Source organism: Nematostella vectensis, chromosome 12 (assembly GCF_932526225.1).
Source record: "Nematostella vectensis chromosome 12, jaNemVect1.1, whole genome shotgun sequence".
NCBI lineage: Eukaryota > Metazoa > Cnidaria > Anthozoa > Actiniaria > Edwardsiidae > Nematostella > Nematostella vectensis.
Window position 1 is genome coordinate 13,288,334 of NC_064045.1, and position 13,775 is coordinate 13,302,108.

General features: G+C 39.6%; 1 protein-coding gene across 1 annotated transcript; it reads right to left on the bottom strand.

Annotated features, from left to right (window-relative positions):
* Positions 1-215: 215 nt before the first annotated feature.
* LOC116603675 (ankyrin repeat and SOCS box protein 5) lies at positions 216-3,316 on the bottom strand. The gene is made up of 4 exons (XM_032365242.2): positions 2,550-3,316; positions 2,172-2,270; positions 1,333-1,549; positions 216-1,049 (listed from the first exon to the last, which is right to left on the bottom strand). The coding sequence occupies exons 1-4, from the start codon at positions 3,051-3,053 to the stop codon at positions 919-921; spliced, it is 951 nt and encodes a 316-aa protein (XP_032221133.1). The 5' UTR covers positions 3,054-3,316; the 3' UTR covers positions 216-918.
* Positions 3,317-13,775: the final 10,459 nt, after the last annotated feature.

Genomic DNA, 13,775 nt, shown 5'->3' on the forward strand with positions numbered 1-13,775 from the left:
TTTGTTGAAGCGGTTGCGAGTGATTCTGGTGTGGATGGGGGTGTGGAGCGCCGTAGGGGGAAGGGTCCATTAAATATTTCGTTTGTCTGCTTGTTATTCACTACTAATTTATTTATTTGTTTATTACCTATTTGTCTCAAGTATCTATCCTGTTTTCTTATTTTATCTATTTACTTATTTATTTATTTATTTACTTATTTATACATTGATGTTTGTTTTTGCTACAGTTACTCTTTAATACTCTTTGTATCATAATTATACAATAATTACAATATTTACTTATACAGTTACTCTTTAATACTCTTTGTATCATAATTATTCGTTATTATTTGAGCAATTCTTATTGTAATTATTTTAGCTCTATATGCCTCCTAGTATTAGCGAAAGCTACTTATAGGAGTAATAAATCGAAGTATCGAAGTATCTGGATTTGACTACTCAGTACTGCAAATGGTTTTCGTTGCGTCCTTTGGAGCTTATAAGTAAATTCGGGGTAGTGGGGGAGGGGGTGGGGAAAAGGAGAGAGAGAGAGATCTATTTCTCTTTTCCTCCTCCCCATTCCCCCTTTCCCGCTCGTCCCTTCCCGTTCCGCGCGCGCTCTTTCGGGTTCGGTCCGCGTGCTCGCTGTTTTCTTGTGTTGTCTTGCAAATAGAGATGCCTGCGGAGGAGGCAACGGACTTTTACTATGTTTTTAGTATTTTTTTAGTTTAAACGCCTTTTTTATTAGGTAAAAGAAGGCATTCTGTCGCAATCTGTGGTAAATGTCAAAAGAAATGTAAAAATTATGCGAAAATTAACCGCGTATAAATACGGCATATATATTGGATAAAGATGCCTTTTGTGAAATTCTGTTTTCTCTTGAAAATGCGTGCACTCAAAAAAGATGTCAATCATATGTAAAGAAGCTACCTAAGCTGCCTATCTACAATACAGAAGAAAATTCTGAAGTGTTGTGGGAATGGGAAGATCCATTATAAACTTGAGTCTTTTAGGTCCAAGTAGACCGCGAATTGACCATCGACAGAGATGCTGCAAGAGAGGTACCATACCTATAAATAATGAAGAAATAGGGTGAGTTTTAAGAGCCGAGGAGAGGAGAGGTTACCAAACATACAGATAATAAAGAAAAAGGATGATTTACAGGGGCTGAGGAGAAGAGAGATTTCCATACCTATAGACAATGAAGAAATATGGAACGTAAGCGGAGCTGAGAAGAGGAGCTGTACAAAATGATCCAGCAAACAAAAATTGTTTACGAACAACCATGGTGGCAATACGGACAACCATAGACAAATTACTTCTTTCCTACCTATATTTTTCTCTTGTTCTCACCTTCATGTTCTTGCAGCAACTGTTGACAGGCCAAATTATTAGCGGCTTTATGTTGAGGTGTATAACCCTTGCTGTCTCGAACTGAGGCATTAGCACCATACAACAACAACAGCCGTACATTTTCCAGTTTACCGCGCTGGGCACATATGTGAAGAGGGGTTAAGTCTCCTTGTGTCCCACATGGTCCATTTACTGGCATCCCAGCATCTAACAGCATCTACAAAAAGTGTTATTTAATTTCTTTTCATTTAAGTTTAGAAATACAAAAAACAGAACTGCACTATTATATCAATTAGCTTTTGAAACAAACAAGGCATTTGGGACTAACATTTGACCAAGGCTTTTAATTTACCAGTAGTCTAGAGAGGTATAGTGTTTGGGATTTTTCCAACCTCTAATTCACAGAGGATTTGTTAGGTAAGGCCACTTGCTATATGTAAGCTTCAGGTGATTTTTGTATCTGCTCACATTTTTCATCCTCTTGCTATGGTACGGTATTGCCACAGTAGATAGTTGGGTTCGTAGGTTTAACTCCAAAAGATCTCAATGCAATGTTTTAGGTAACACCAATAAATCAAGCAAAAAGCAAGCAAACTTCCTATCCACTATAATTATTGTTTCAGTCTAAATTGGAGGCAATTCAACAAGTCCCTCCTTACATCAGGAGGTGTAAAAATGAGTGATAATGACAAAAAATCATTAGCGATAGCATTTTACGAAATTATTTGCTAATCAAAATGCTCTTACCCCTGGTATCAGAGGCTTAAAGTTCCACTTGTTCACTGACCCAAGTGACACAACAAGCCTCTGGTATTCAGGGTGAAATGCTCTTGTTGTACCTTTAGTATAATACTTCCGTCAGGTGTACTGTTACAGGCGTAGTAAAGAATGTTGTAACCAGCTCTATCTCTGGCATCTAAATCACACTCTGTGCCAAGCTGTGGAAATAAATTGGAAAAAGTACTATGCTTAAAAAGTGATAAATTTTAACCCCCAGCCACTCCCTATAAAATCACTAATATAGCTGCCAACCCATATGCATTAGATTTTAGGCCTCAACACAAAACCATTAGCAACACAAAACACAACCATAAGCAAATACTTGCCAGACTAAAAAAAGACCTGTAAGGTGATCCCATGTCCTGCCTACCCCCCCCCCCCCCTCCCTCCCCCAATCGCATCACAAATCAATTTGCACCATTCACCTAACTCCTCACCAGCAATTCAATACAGTTCTCATGAAGTTCTCGACAGGCCACAAGTAGAGGAGTCTGGCCTTGAGTATTCCTTACATTCACATCAGACCCTGCATTAATCAACAGACGCAAACACCCTGCCCTCCCCTCCCTAGTAGCAATGTATAGGGGGGTCTCGGGGTACTTGGCGTTCATGTTAGCGCCTGCGTTGATTAACTCGCTAACACACTCGGTATGGCCTCCATATGTGGCAACCCAAATCGGCGTTAATACAGAGCTCCCTTCGCCGACTCCGTCTACTTTTGCGCCTGCTTTAAGCAAGGCTCGTACACAGTTCGTATAGCCTTCTTTGGCGGCGAGGAATAGTGGTGTCAAAGCCGAACTGTTCGCAAAATCGACTTGAATAGTAGTGTCGCGAAGAAGCAAGCGGAGTTGCTCTTCGTCCCCAGTTTCTGCAGCATGCAGCAATTGTGCATCTTTTGGTTTTCTTTGTATTTGAGCTTCGACGTCGTGGACGTTACCCATTAAAATCAAATTTTTGGACCATTCACGATTCAGTTGGTTCCATCATTCTGTTTGCAAACATCAAATAGTTCTTGCTTCCAAAATTCAATACTTTGATTCAATAAACAAGAAATTAGGCTAAATTGAATGTTCCTATCAAAAAATCTTCGATTAAAGGCTATCTATTCCCTTATTTCTTTAACGAGCGATATTATAGAAAATATAGGAAATAACAATACGTTCTACGCCTGATCCCGCCATGTTTGTTTATCTCTAGATCGAGGGAGATTGGGGCGAGCGATACATCTACCACAGGTAACCCACACAAATGCCTGTTGAAATAGAGAGCCAAGTTCGGTTGTTGGAATAAAAATATTCTGACTTCAAACAGTGTACTACAACATATACTCTTCCGTTTTATGTGACCACATCCCCCGTTTCAGAACCCGAGACTTTCAAATTTCGTAATTTGAGGGTCGTTGAAGGCGAGCAACTGCTGCCAAGTAGACTACAACCGAGCTTTTTTTCAAGCTTGTTTTCGGATCATTTTCTCGTGGTATGTCACAAAAAAAGATGAAAAAAAAGTATAAGTAGAGTTACAATACAATCCCACTACAATAGCTAAAGTTTCTGCTTAGAGCGAAAAGGCTCAAGACTCGAGACCGAAAAAGATGGGGAAATCCGTAGCATGGTAAAACGAGATCGCATTTAAAAATCCGAGACTCCGAGACCGCGAAAAATAAAACCAGGCTCCGAGACCTCTAAAATTTTGAAACAGGAAAAACGAGACTTCGAGACTTGCGCAAAAGAAAACGCTGAGAAATTATTGAGAGACTTTCGAAATTTCAAGGCACCCATCGCCACCCCTGCTATTTGGCTTCAACTATTGGCCTCGATTTAATACGACTTGGACTTGTTTTGAAGTGTGGTGTCAAACTCTTGAAATGTCGTTTAATACAGACAGTATAAGGTTAAGGCCTTATGCGCAAATGAGCGCGAAGAGGATAGGAAAGCATGGAAAATTCTAGACTGCGCGGGAGACTAGGGAAATTCAAAGTGGCGAAAAAAAAAAATAATATGAAATATTGTGTTTGAGGCGCCTTACTTTACTTCCATTTTTTCGGGCAGAAAATGCTCATTTAACGAATTTCAACTTTCTATGCTATAAAGACGTTAAGAATGAGGCGCGTACACAGGGGGGGGGGGGGGGGGTGCGTTGGGCGGTTCATTTCTTATTAAGCAATCTTCAAATACTGTGCTTTTTCCATATGATACCTATGATTGCGCACCGTACCCCCCACCCCGGCCAATCCTGCCAACGCCCCTTAGAATTCGTAGCAACTTAAACACAGCTTAGGATAACTGTTTGAGGAGAAATGGACCGCTTTTCAGAAGACGAGATGGTTGAACGCGAGGCTTTAGCAGATCGCCGAGGTCATTTTGCAAATGTTTGCTGCTTCTTTCTTACAAAATCGCCTCATTTTAAGTAATTCAAACCAGGGTCCGGATCCTAGAAAGCTAACCCAGAGTTATATAAAGTTCTTATCCTATCAAATGTCCCAATAGCCACAGTTATCCCCAGGGTTAGCACCAACCTGCTTTCTATGAACTAGACCCAGGCCTTTAGCGCCAGGCTTTATCCAAACACACACCAGCCTGCCTAGCCTCGTTTCCACACTAGGACCCCTCTTGGGCCAACTGACTGAGCAGAAGCTTCCGGTCTGCTCGGCACGACGTTGGCGCGGCCTGAAATGGGTCTTTTAACACTTAAAAGTGTTCACGGGAACATCCGTTCACCTAATCGGCTGGTGACCTCGATGGGGGATTAGGGTCACATAAACGGAAGAGCCATGCTGGTCACATCAAACCGCGAAGCCCAGAACGCTGCTTTATGAAAACAGCATGTAAAACCCCGGCTAATTCGGGAGATAAGGATGACCTTCAATACCGCAAGGCGCAATTATTTTACTGCAGTTTTTGGTATTGTGGCCGCTGATATCCAACAGGTCAATCGTCTACTGGCTTCCTTCATTCAAAAGCCTTGAGCGCATAGTAAGTCGCTGGTCCGTATAACGCGGAAAAAAAAAACATTATGCACTTAGAGTAAGTCGATGGTCCGTATAACGCGGAAAGAGAACATTATGCACTTAGAGTAAGTCGATGGTCCATATAACCCGGAAAAAGAACATTATGCACTTAGAGTAAGCCGCTGGTCCGTATAACGCGGAAAAAGAACATATATGCATTGAGAGTGAAACAAAGGCATTTTCCCTTTTTTTTCGTACTTATAACAATAAAATGGAAATGCGATATACAAGAACATCAGCCCGCTAACTTGGCGAGAAGTTTATATTTTTCTCAAATTGTTTTTCTATTGTAGATAAGAACCCACCCAATATAAATCACCACGCCTTCTTCTTGACCATAACGTTTGATACGTGTTGCTGTATCTGCGCTCCCAGCTAGCCATTCCAGGTGCAACGAGGGTGATAAGCTTCTAAAATGTTTTCTTCTATTTAAATATTAATTTGTAGATGGTGGCATAGCATAGCTACAGGCTAGTAGTTAGAAAGTTAGACATGAAACGAGATGCTTGCTGCAAACCGAATCTAACTCAAACCCTTAAAAAAAAAAGAACGTTTGAGTTAGCTGAGCCATCGTAAACCGAGTGACCCAGCTCCAGTAAATATAAACTATACCCCAATCCGTACGCAATATCACTTAATGCCTTTTCGCAAAAAAAACCTCACAACGAAACTGGGCTTGTATACATAAAAAGGGGGGGAGGGTATAAAACCTCAAGTAATTTACAAGTGCCTGTTTTCAAAGAAAACAACGAAGACGTTAGGGATTGCAAAGATGTGGGCTTTTCGGTTGTTGTTATTGTTATTATTTTTTGTTTTTTTCACTTGTGAGCACCTTAGTCATTCCTGGATGTTCATAACTGGCAAAGTGTGCTATGGCACACGAAGGCAATCGTAATTCGTGTATCGCCACACTACTTGCTAAGTTAATACCGCCGCAGGTAATATCACTTAACGCGTTTCCGCCGACAATACCTCACAAAGATTTAACGCGTACGTAACGAACCCTCAACAAATTTACCAAATGCAAATATTGTTGACGTCTTTAAAATTTATTCAAATCATGTTTTATTTAGGATTACAAACGTAAGCTAATGAGATATTCGTTTCTCTCTTACCATAGAAAAATGTATAAAGAAACGCGTTGTTCTTATTTCATCTGGCTCCTAAGTCTAGAGCCTATATCCCAGGCAGTCGGAACAATATCACTATTAACGCGTTTCCGCCGACAACATCACAAAAGAAACGTGTACGTAACAAAACCTTAACAAAATTTTCAAGTGCAAATAATGCTGACGTTTTTAACATTTCCTTTCACAAACGTTTACAAACGTAAGCTAATGAGTTAATTGTTTCTGTTATCATAAAAATATAAAGAAACGCATTGTTTTTATTTCATCCGCCTCGCCGCGCCCCTTATAAAGATAAGAGTACTCACATGAAAATTGCGTAGAAAAGTATGGAGTAAAAGCGAAATCCAGTTTACCACCCTGCTAGCAGAGCTGTTTCCTGTTGGTTTCTATCAGTTTGAACACTAAAGAACAGAGACGCAACACGGATATAAATGGACTAATAGAAACAAAAGGAAAACAGCTCTGCTAGCAGGGTAAATCCAATTGACCTGTGACCAACTTTCACAGCCCTGCACCCCCCCCCCCCCCCCCCATAATAAAAAAACACACCCGCTAGCCGTGTATGTGTTTCAAATTAAAAGAAATGTTTCTTCGTGCGCTCACACGTTTACGTATCTTTTGAGGTCATACACAATTTCCCCCCATCGGTACGTGCAAAGTTGCATCATGGATTTATTTTCTGGAACAAAAATGACATAATAGTGACCCGTATTTGTTGAGTAAGGGAGACTTCATATAAAGAAACGGATCACTTTCGTGTTATATAACTGGTTATATAGAACACCCATGTCGACCAAAGCTTCTCGAAGTTGCTGCCAGAGTTATCCGGTTATTCCTATCTAAGTCAAGAGAAAAAAATGCTAGGAAATAAAATAACACAGCTTAAAACACCTGTATTTACTAATAGACTATTAAAGACTAAGGAAAACAAAACGATTTATTACTTTATTATTTATATACTTTCATTACCAACATGATGGATAACGTCTGAGCTCACTTCAAATTCAATGTCAGTAGCCTGTGATCAGCCGGCTGCACGCAGGCTAAATGTCAGCTGACAAGGGTAAGTTTCTGCTCTCGTAAAACTTGATCGAAGAGTACGAAACCTACACCCCTAAGTATAAAATCGTTTTTGTCACAAAATTCGATGCACCACAGTTGCGTGCGTGGTCTAAAGGTGTTAATCCCCGCCTTCACCGGCCTGCCATGATCACCGCCTGCCGCTTAAATACATATCAACAGATCAAGCAAGCTGTTATATTCTCATAACAGAATGTGTTTTTAAACTAATTCGTGTACTTTACATCAAATTGAAACTGCTGTTAAATCGTTTTACATCAAAAAACTATTATGAAACAAACAGATAAAGCTTATAATTACAGTAAGAATAAGCTTTTATGTTGCCCTTGATTAGGATGTTTAGAACCAGTATGTTTTCTGTACGTCTCGTTCTTTAAGCAAGGCTTAAAGAATGTCGATAAACCACTCCTTTATTATTGTTTACAATTAAAAATCCGTCGGTGTATTTACAAGAAAATTTCAAAATAGCCACCCACGATTGAAGTCGGATACCTTATTAACGACATTTTATAAAAAGTATCGCAGTCACTTGCTTGAATTAGCCGATGGATATGGATTCTTTAAGTGAGTCGTTCTTGTGCGGGAGAGTAGAATGGCGGCCTGGTTGCCCTTCTTTAATCAATCCTACAGTAGGGGGTGGGAGATTGTTTTTGATAATTAAAATATAAGGTTTCATACCTACTTCCGTTAAAAACATGATATTGAGAAGGTTTCTGCCTTCGGATAGTAATAGACACTCGGCAAACTGTTTATTTTGAAAACACTTTCATAAAAAGTACAATCTTATCAATATTGCAAAAACAAAGCATTTAGCCTTGGCTTATTCAATTCGCATAGTACTGCCCCCCGGTGAGTCGTACCTATATAATACGACAACAGACAAGGCTTGGCAAAGGCAAAACTGTGAAACAGGACAAATACCTAGTAGTGCTTCCATAAAGGATGGAGCAAAGTAAGAACACTGAAGCAGCGTTTTTGTCGGCGTGAAAGTTGTGTGTCGAAGCGTGTATAGCATTAGACAAGGACAAAAGGACTGCACGGCCGAGCGCTTGTATTGACTCATCAGTGTTTAGAGATCATGAAACAAGTAATTCCAAACATCACGTAGTGGACGGAGATGAGACAATGGAAGTGCAAGTATGTGTAACGAGCACAAGACCCTGGGTATCGCGTGAGGCTCAGTCAAAGTCAGCCGAGACACTGACAGAGACGGTCGGGAAAATGTGCCGCTCTTTCGAAAACGAGCTTGATGTTGAGCAGCCCTTGATGAGTTTAAGAAAAGATGCAACCCCTTCGAAAATGCTGAAAGGATCTGTAGGCGGCCCACAACTCTTGTGCGTTGCTTCAAGTCAAGTTAAACTGCCCGTTTTGAAGGAGAGATCGGTATCCGCAAGGGATAACGTTATTAAGAACTTGCCCAACAGGCCGCTCCGTAGAATTAAGAGCTTGGATATTGGAATGACTCCAACAAAGCCTGGTTCCCCGTTAGTAATGGGTTCCAGGGTCCCAAGACATCGGTTTCTCCGAAGGTTTAACAGTGGTGATGAGTTGGAAAGAAAGCAAGGCCTAATAACATGTCCACCACAGATGAAACATAATGAGGAGAAACTGCTAAGCGCGGCCGATGAGCGCCAAGAACTGTACTGTTATCAAACTGCACATGAACCTAAACCCGCAGAAGAGAAAGAAGAGATAGTTGATGATGTGTCCGATGTGCTGGATCTAAGGACGGGAGAGGGATGTGGATCAAGCAACGAAAGAACATCCGTTGAGCATCTTCCTAGTATTCTGTTGGACACTTGTTCAAGATCGACGCTGCATCCACAGCGAGTGAACATGGATAAAAGCAAGCTCTCACCCCCTTCCAACTCCCCAAAGAGATTTCACAAATGCAGTAGAAAATTGCCTGGTGTCAAAGGGGAGGTTAAAAGAGAAGGAGAGATGTTTTACTCAGAATTAGAGTCCCTTCATAACGGATGGCTGATCGACGAACACATCCGAGAGGCCGAAGCAGAATACGATATTTACGCAGCCAAGACCTCCATCTTGCTGAACTATCTAAACAGCCAAGAGGCCACACCTTAGGACCTAAGTAGCAGAATAAAAATAGATTTATGAGAGATTTATAGATAGTATGCTGCTGTACACTTTTTTGTAAAGGGCAAGTATAATTCAAAGTCAAAGACTATGATTTATAAGAGATTTATAGATAGTATGCCGCTGTACACTTTTTTGTAAAGAGCAAGTATAATTCAAAGTCAAAGACTATGAGTTTAACATTGATCAGCATTTTTAGTTTATATGGCATGAACTTTTCTATGAGAGGAAAGCAAAACTTTAGATTAGTGCTAGAGTTCCTTGTGTGGTCACTTTAATTATAATAAAGCAGGATGGGTAATAGAAAACACAAAAAGGAAAAAAGAAGAAAAAAGAGAAAATTTATATTAAAATTGAAACTTAAATTTGTAAATATATATTTAATATTAAAGACAATAAAATTGTCTCTTAATCATACGTTCCTTTCTATGTCTATATTTGACTGTTCAGGGACATTAACGTGACTTTTGCGCCTTTACAGGAGGGAAAGAAGAGGAGGTATCATAATGACTTGGCATTTTACTAGAGGGGGGTGTAAAGAGGTTTTTAGTTCCAGATTTGATTTTATGAGAGCTCCGAACTTTGTTAAACTTTTCCCGAAGCAATTTTCAACCATTTAGCAATCACGTGACTCTTTTAGGCCAATCTTCGCATTCAAGATCACGTGATACCCTCAGGCAATTATTAGCCAATGCATTGTTCGCATTTAAGATCACGTGACATCCTCAGGCGACTTTGAGTCCATGAGTGTAAAAGTCACGATCATTTTCTAGCGTGTTCTGAATATTCAAAGGCAAAAATTGGAAAAAGACCCTTTTAACAATAGTTAGCGAAATAGCAAATGACTCCTACTGAGGAATGGTTATGTCATACGATTTATCCACTTTTAAATAATGTGTTTCCATGTCTTCATTAAGTGCTAGGCGAGTGATGTCCTTGAGAGTGCAAAGTTCATTGTTCCGCTTTGTATATACGTCAAAATAAGTCTTATTAAATCCTACAAACGTTATTTTTAAATTAAGATATTTTATTATGATAATTATTTTTTATTATGATAATTATTTTCGAAAATATTTTAGCATACTCTCGTCTCCAAAAAAAGGCCAGTCCACAGGTGTCGGGTCTGCTTGATCTTACACTCGAAAAACACAAGAGCTCATTTAAAAAAAAAAAAAAAACAGGCAAAACGCCAACATTTCTATAACTAAAGGACAACTATTGCCTTTTTCTGCATCTAACATATGCATTGCCTTATTTGTACTTTCGTTAATGATTCAGTGTCATTTTATTGCTTCATGTCATGAACAATAACCTTATGAACAATACAGTTTTTGTTGCCTTGCTGAGCCACGAGTTTAAACGAGCTTTGTTTAGACGTATCCATAGCGCGGCTTGGGATAATCATAACAACACACATTCCAGTGCGTAGCATCGAATATCGTAGTTAGAGACCGTTCATCATTTTAAGGGAGAGGGGGGCTGGGTTGTAAGAAAAAAAGGGTACCTAAAAGATTCTCAGTTCATTGCACAGTACAGTTTCTATATCTGACTTTGCTGATGGGTTGAGTATTTCAGCGATTAGAAGCATAATGTGCTAATGGCTGGAAAGAAATATATTTTTTTCTATTTTTAATCGAATTGTTTAAAAAGGAAAAAAAGATTAGATAAAACTCGCGTCTTCAGGCATCTTTTTCGTGCGCGGCGTTTTTTTTTTTTTTTTTTAATTATTCCTGACGAACTTTCAAGAGCCTGCTAAAAGCTGACCGGGAGCAGCCTAAGGACGAGGCTTTGCTTGTCCTGGTAGGATTTTAACAGTGTGGCTTGGGTTAATCATTGCCTCAATTGATGACATGTCCTGACGGCTAGGCGCTCGTTTTTGATATTCGGAAATATTTTGTGTTTGAATCACGGGATCCCTGTGGTCTGCATTTCTCCTCCTTTTCTTCTCCATTTCTCATGCGCAGCACTCCTTTCTGGGGAAATGGGATATTTTGGATTGAATTTGGTGAATAAAGTATTAAACTTTGTTTTATATGACTATTTCGAGGTTTTAGCACCGAACCTTATGTGCCTTCCAATATCAAATTAAGCTTGGTAGCCGCTCATTTGAAAAAAACGGGAAGCCTGAGTCGAATGTGTTTTCAACTTTGAGATGTGTTTTGCCTATGATCTTGACTTTGTCAATCGTTCCAGCTTTGACTTTGCGATGGTGTGATAATATTTTATATCACATTTAAATCGGTTCCTCATAGTTTTTATTTGTTTAAATTTTGTTTTTGTTATTGACACGTACAGGCTAGCGTAACAAAGGACGCGCTTCAGACTACAGGCTAAGTGCTGAGGGTCCAATATCACAAATACACGTGAATCGTTCGTATGGTTATGTAACTTCTATTGCGTTGTATCAATTCTGGCTTACAACGCCTCTGAAGCGTGCTGTTTAGACGAAACATCGTCAATGCTTAGCTTGGGGCAATGATCATAACCTTCATTCCAATGCGTAGCGTTATTTGTAAACGTGAATTACACAACTTTGATAACGTAGCTTTTCTAGTCCAGCACTTGTAGTGCGCATAGTTTGTAGAGGAGACTCTTCTCTACTAACTATGTAGTGCGTTATATTACTTTTTCTTTACCAGTTTTTAAGCACTTTAATATTGTTATCTAAACAACAAGTTAATTATTGTTGTTAATATTGTTGCTATTTAATATTTGGGAGGTTAATGGTTTGTTTTGAATTGATAGCTGATAATTTTTTAAACTATAATTTTCAATGTTTTATTTTACGAATTGGAGAAGACTTCTTAAAAGAGTTTTAAAAGTCAAGATATGTTCTAAGTTTCAGAATGAAAGTCTTCTACGTATGTATGGCTTTTCAACATAAACCGCTGGTCAAATAACATTCAACGGTAAAACCAAGACTAGCAATGCGTCCGCTTCTCTGGGGACTGGGTACTATATCTTCTTAGTTTTAGGTAATGGCGCGGGAATTACGCAAGGATAGGTATATCGTCAACGAAGGCGACGACAAGGAATAAAACGTTTTTATGTTTAGCGCTCAAAACTAAACTAGTTTATATTCAATGGAAATTTTATAGCTCGAGATAAGCTCAAAATGTTTTTCTGACTTAGAGAGTTGCACTCACAGCATAAACGTTCCCCCCCCCCCCAGTATTTAAAAAAATCATAAGGAAATGGCCAGTAGGGGCGTGTCTGTGCCCCCCATATTTTCTTAATGTTTCTGTATTGTGACCATCCCCCCCCCTCCCAATAATTCGAGGCCTGCTACGGCTACGTAAAGTAAATAACTTTCCCAATGGGTGCCCAAAATATGAGACTCACGGGGAGGGAGGGGCAATTTGTCATTTGAAAATCAGCTATTATCAGTTGTGACACAAATCAGACAAAAACAGGTTAATAGTTCTTAAAAAAACGTTGATATAGGAAGTGGACTTTAACAGCACACTAGCATGTCCACATTGGCACCAGTCGGGCCTGAGGCAAACCGGCTATGCCATGCTGGAGTCCTAATAAGGACGAAACAGCTGTCCATGGATGCCGAACTGCACGGGTAATAGACTGTGCTAGCGTCCCGTCTTGGCCCGACTGGTGCTGATGTGTGTATGCTATTGATATAGTGTAACGATTGTTTTAATTTTTTTTATTTTTCCTAGAAAAAGGTGATATTTCAAAAATGGACCAAAACTCCATTGGGGCGTGGTCTTATTTATCGCTGCTTATGTTCCCTAGTGTGTTTGGTACGACGCTGGAGTATGTTCTAGACGTTTCGTCGCTTGAGGCGTGGATAATGGCAAGTGGAAACCGTGGAATCGATAACAACGGACGCTAGTGCCATGACCCTTATTCCGACGGTTAAAAACTACAATTAACTTTGTCTATCTTCTCTAAAATTTTATAATATCTACAGCAAGTTACTGCGTTATTATAAGCGGGGTTTTAAGCAATAAGTTAGAAAACTTTGTTACGATTATTATGTCAACCTTCATAAAATAAGGTCTTGTATTGCAAGTGTTTGAGGCTAATGTGCACGGGGTTTTCCTAGATGATGCGGGCTTGCAAACACACCTTGCGTGTTAAGGTTAAAACACTGGAAAAAGAAGGTCATAGAAGTGTAAGACGTGCATGAGGCGAATCAATCACGTGTTCAAAAATTTTGACATACTTTCGAGAATTTGTAGTTGTCCGCCTATTCCTTTATATAAAATAAACGGGCTGTGACTGTTACGCGTTGATCTAGCCACAGGGCAAGCACAATAAGCAATATGAATCATTGAAGTAGGTCGTTTTAGTCACGATATCTACTAACACTTCGCTAATTCTACAAGTAT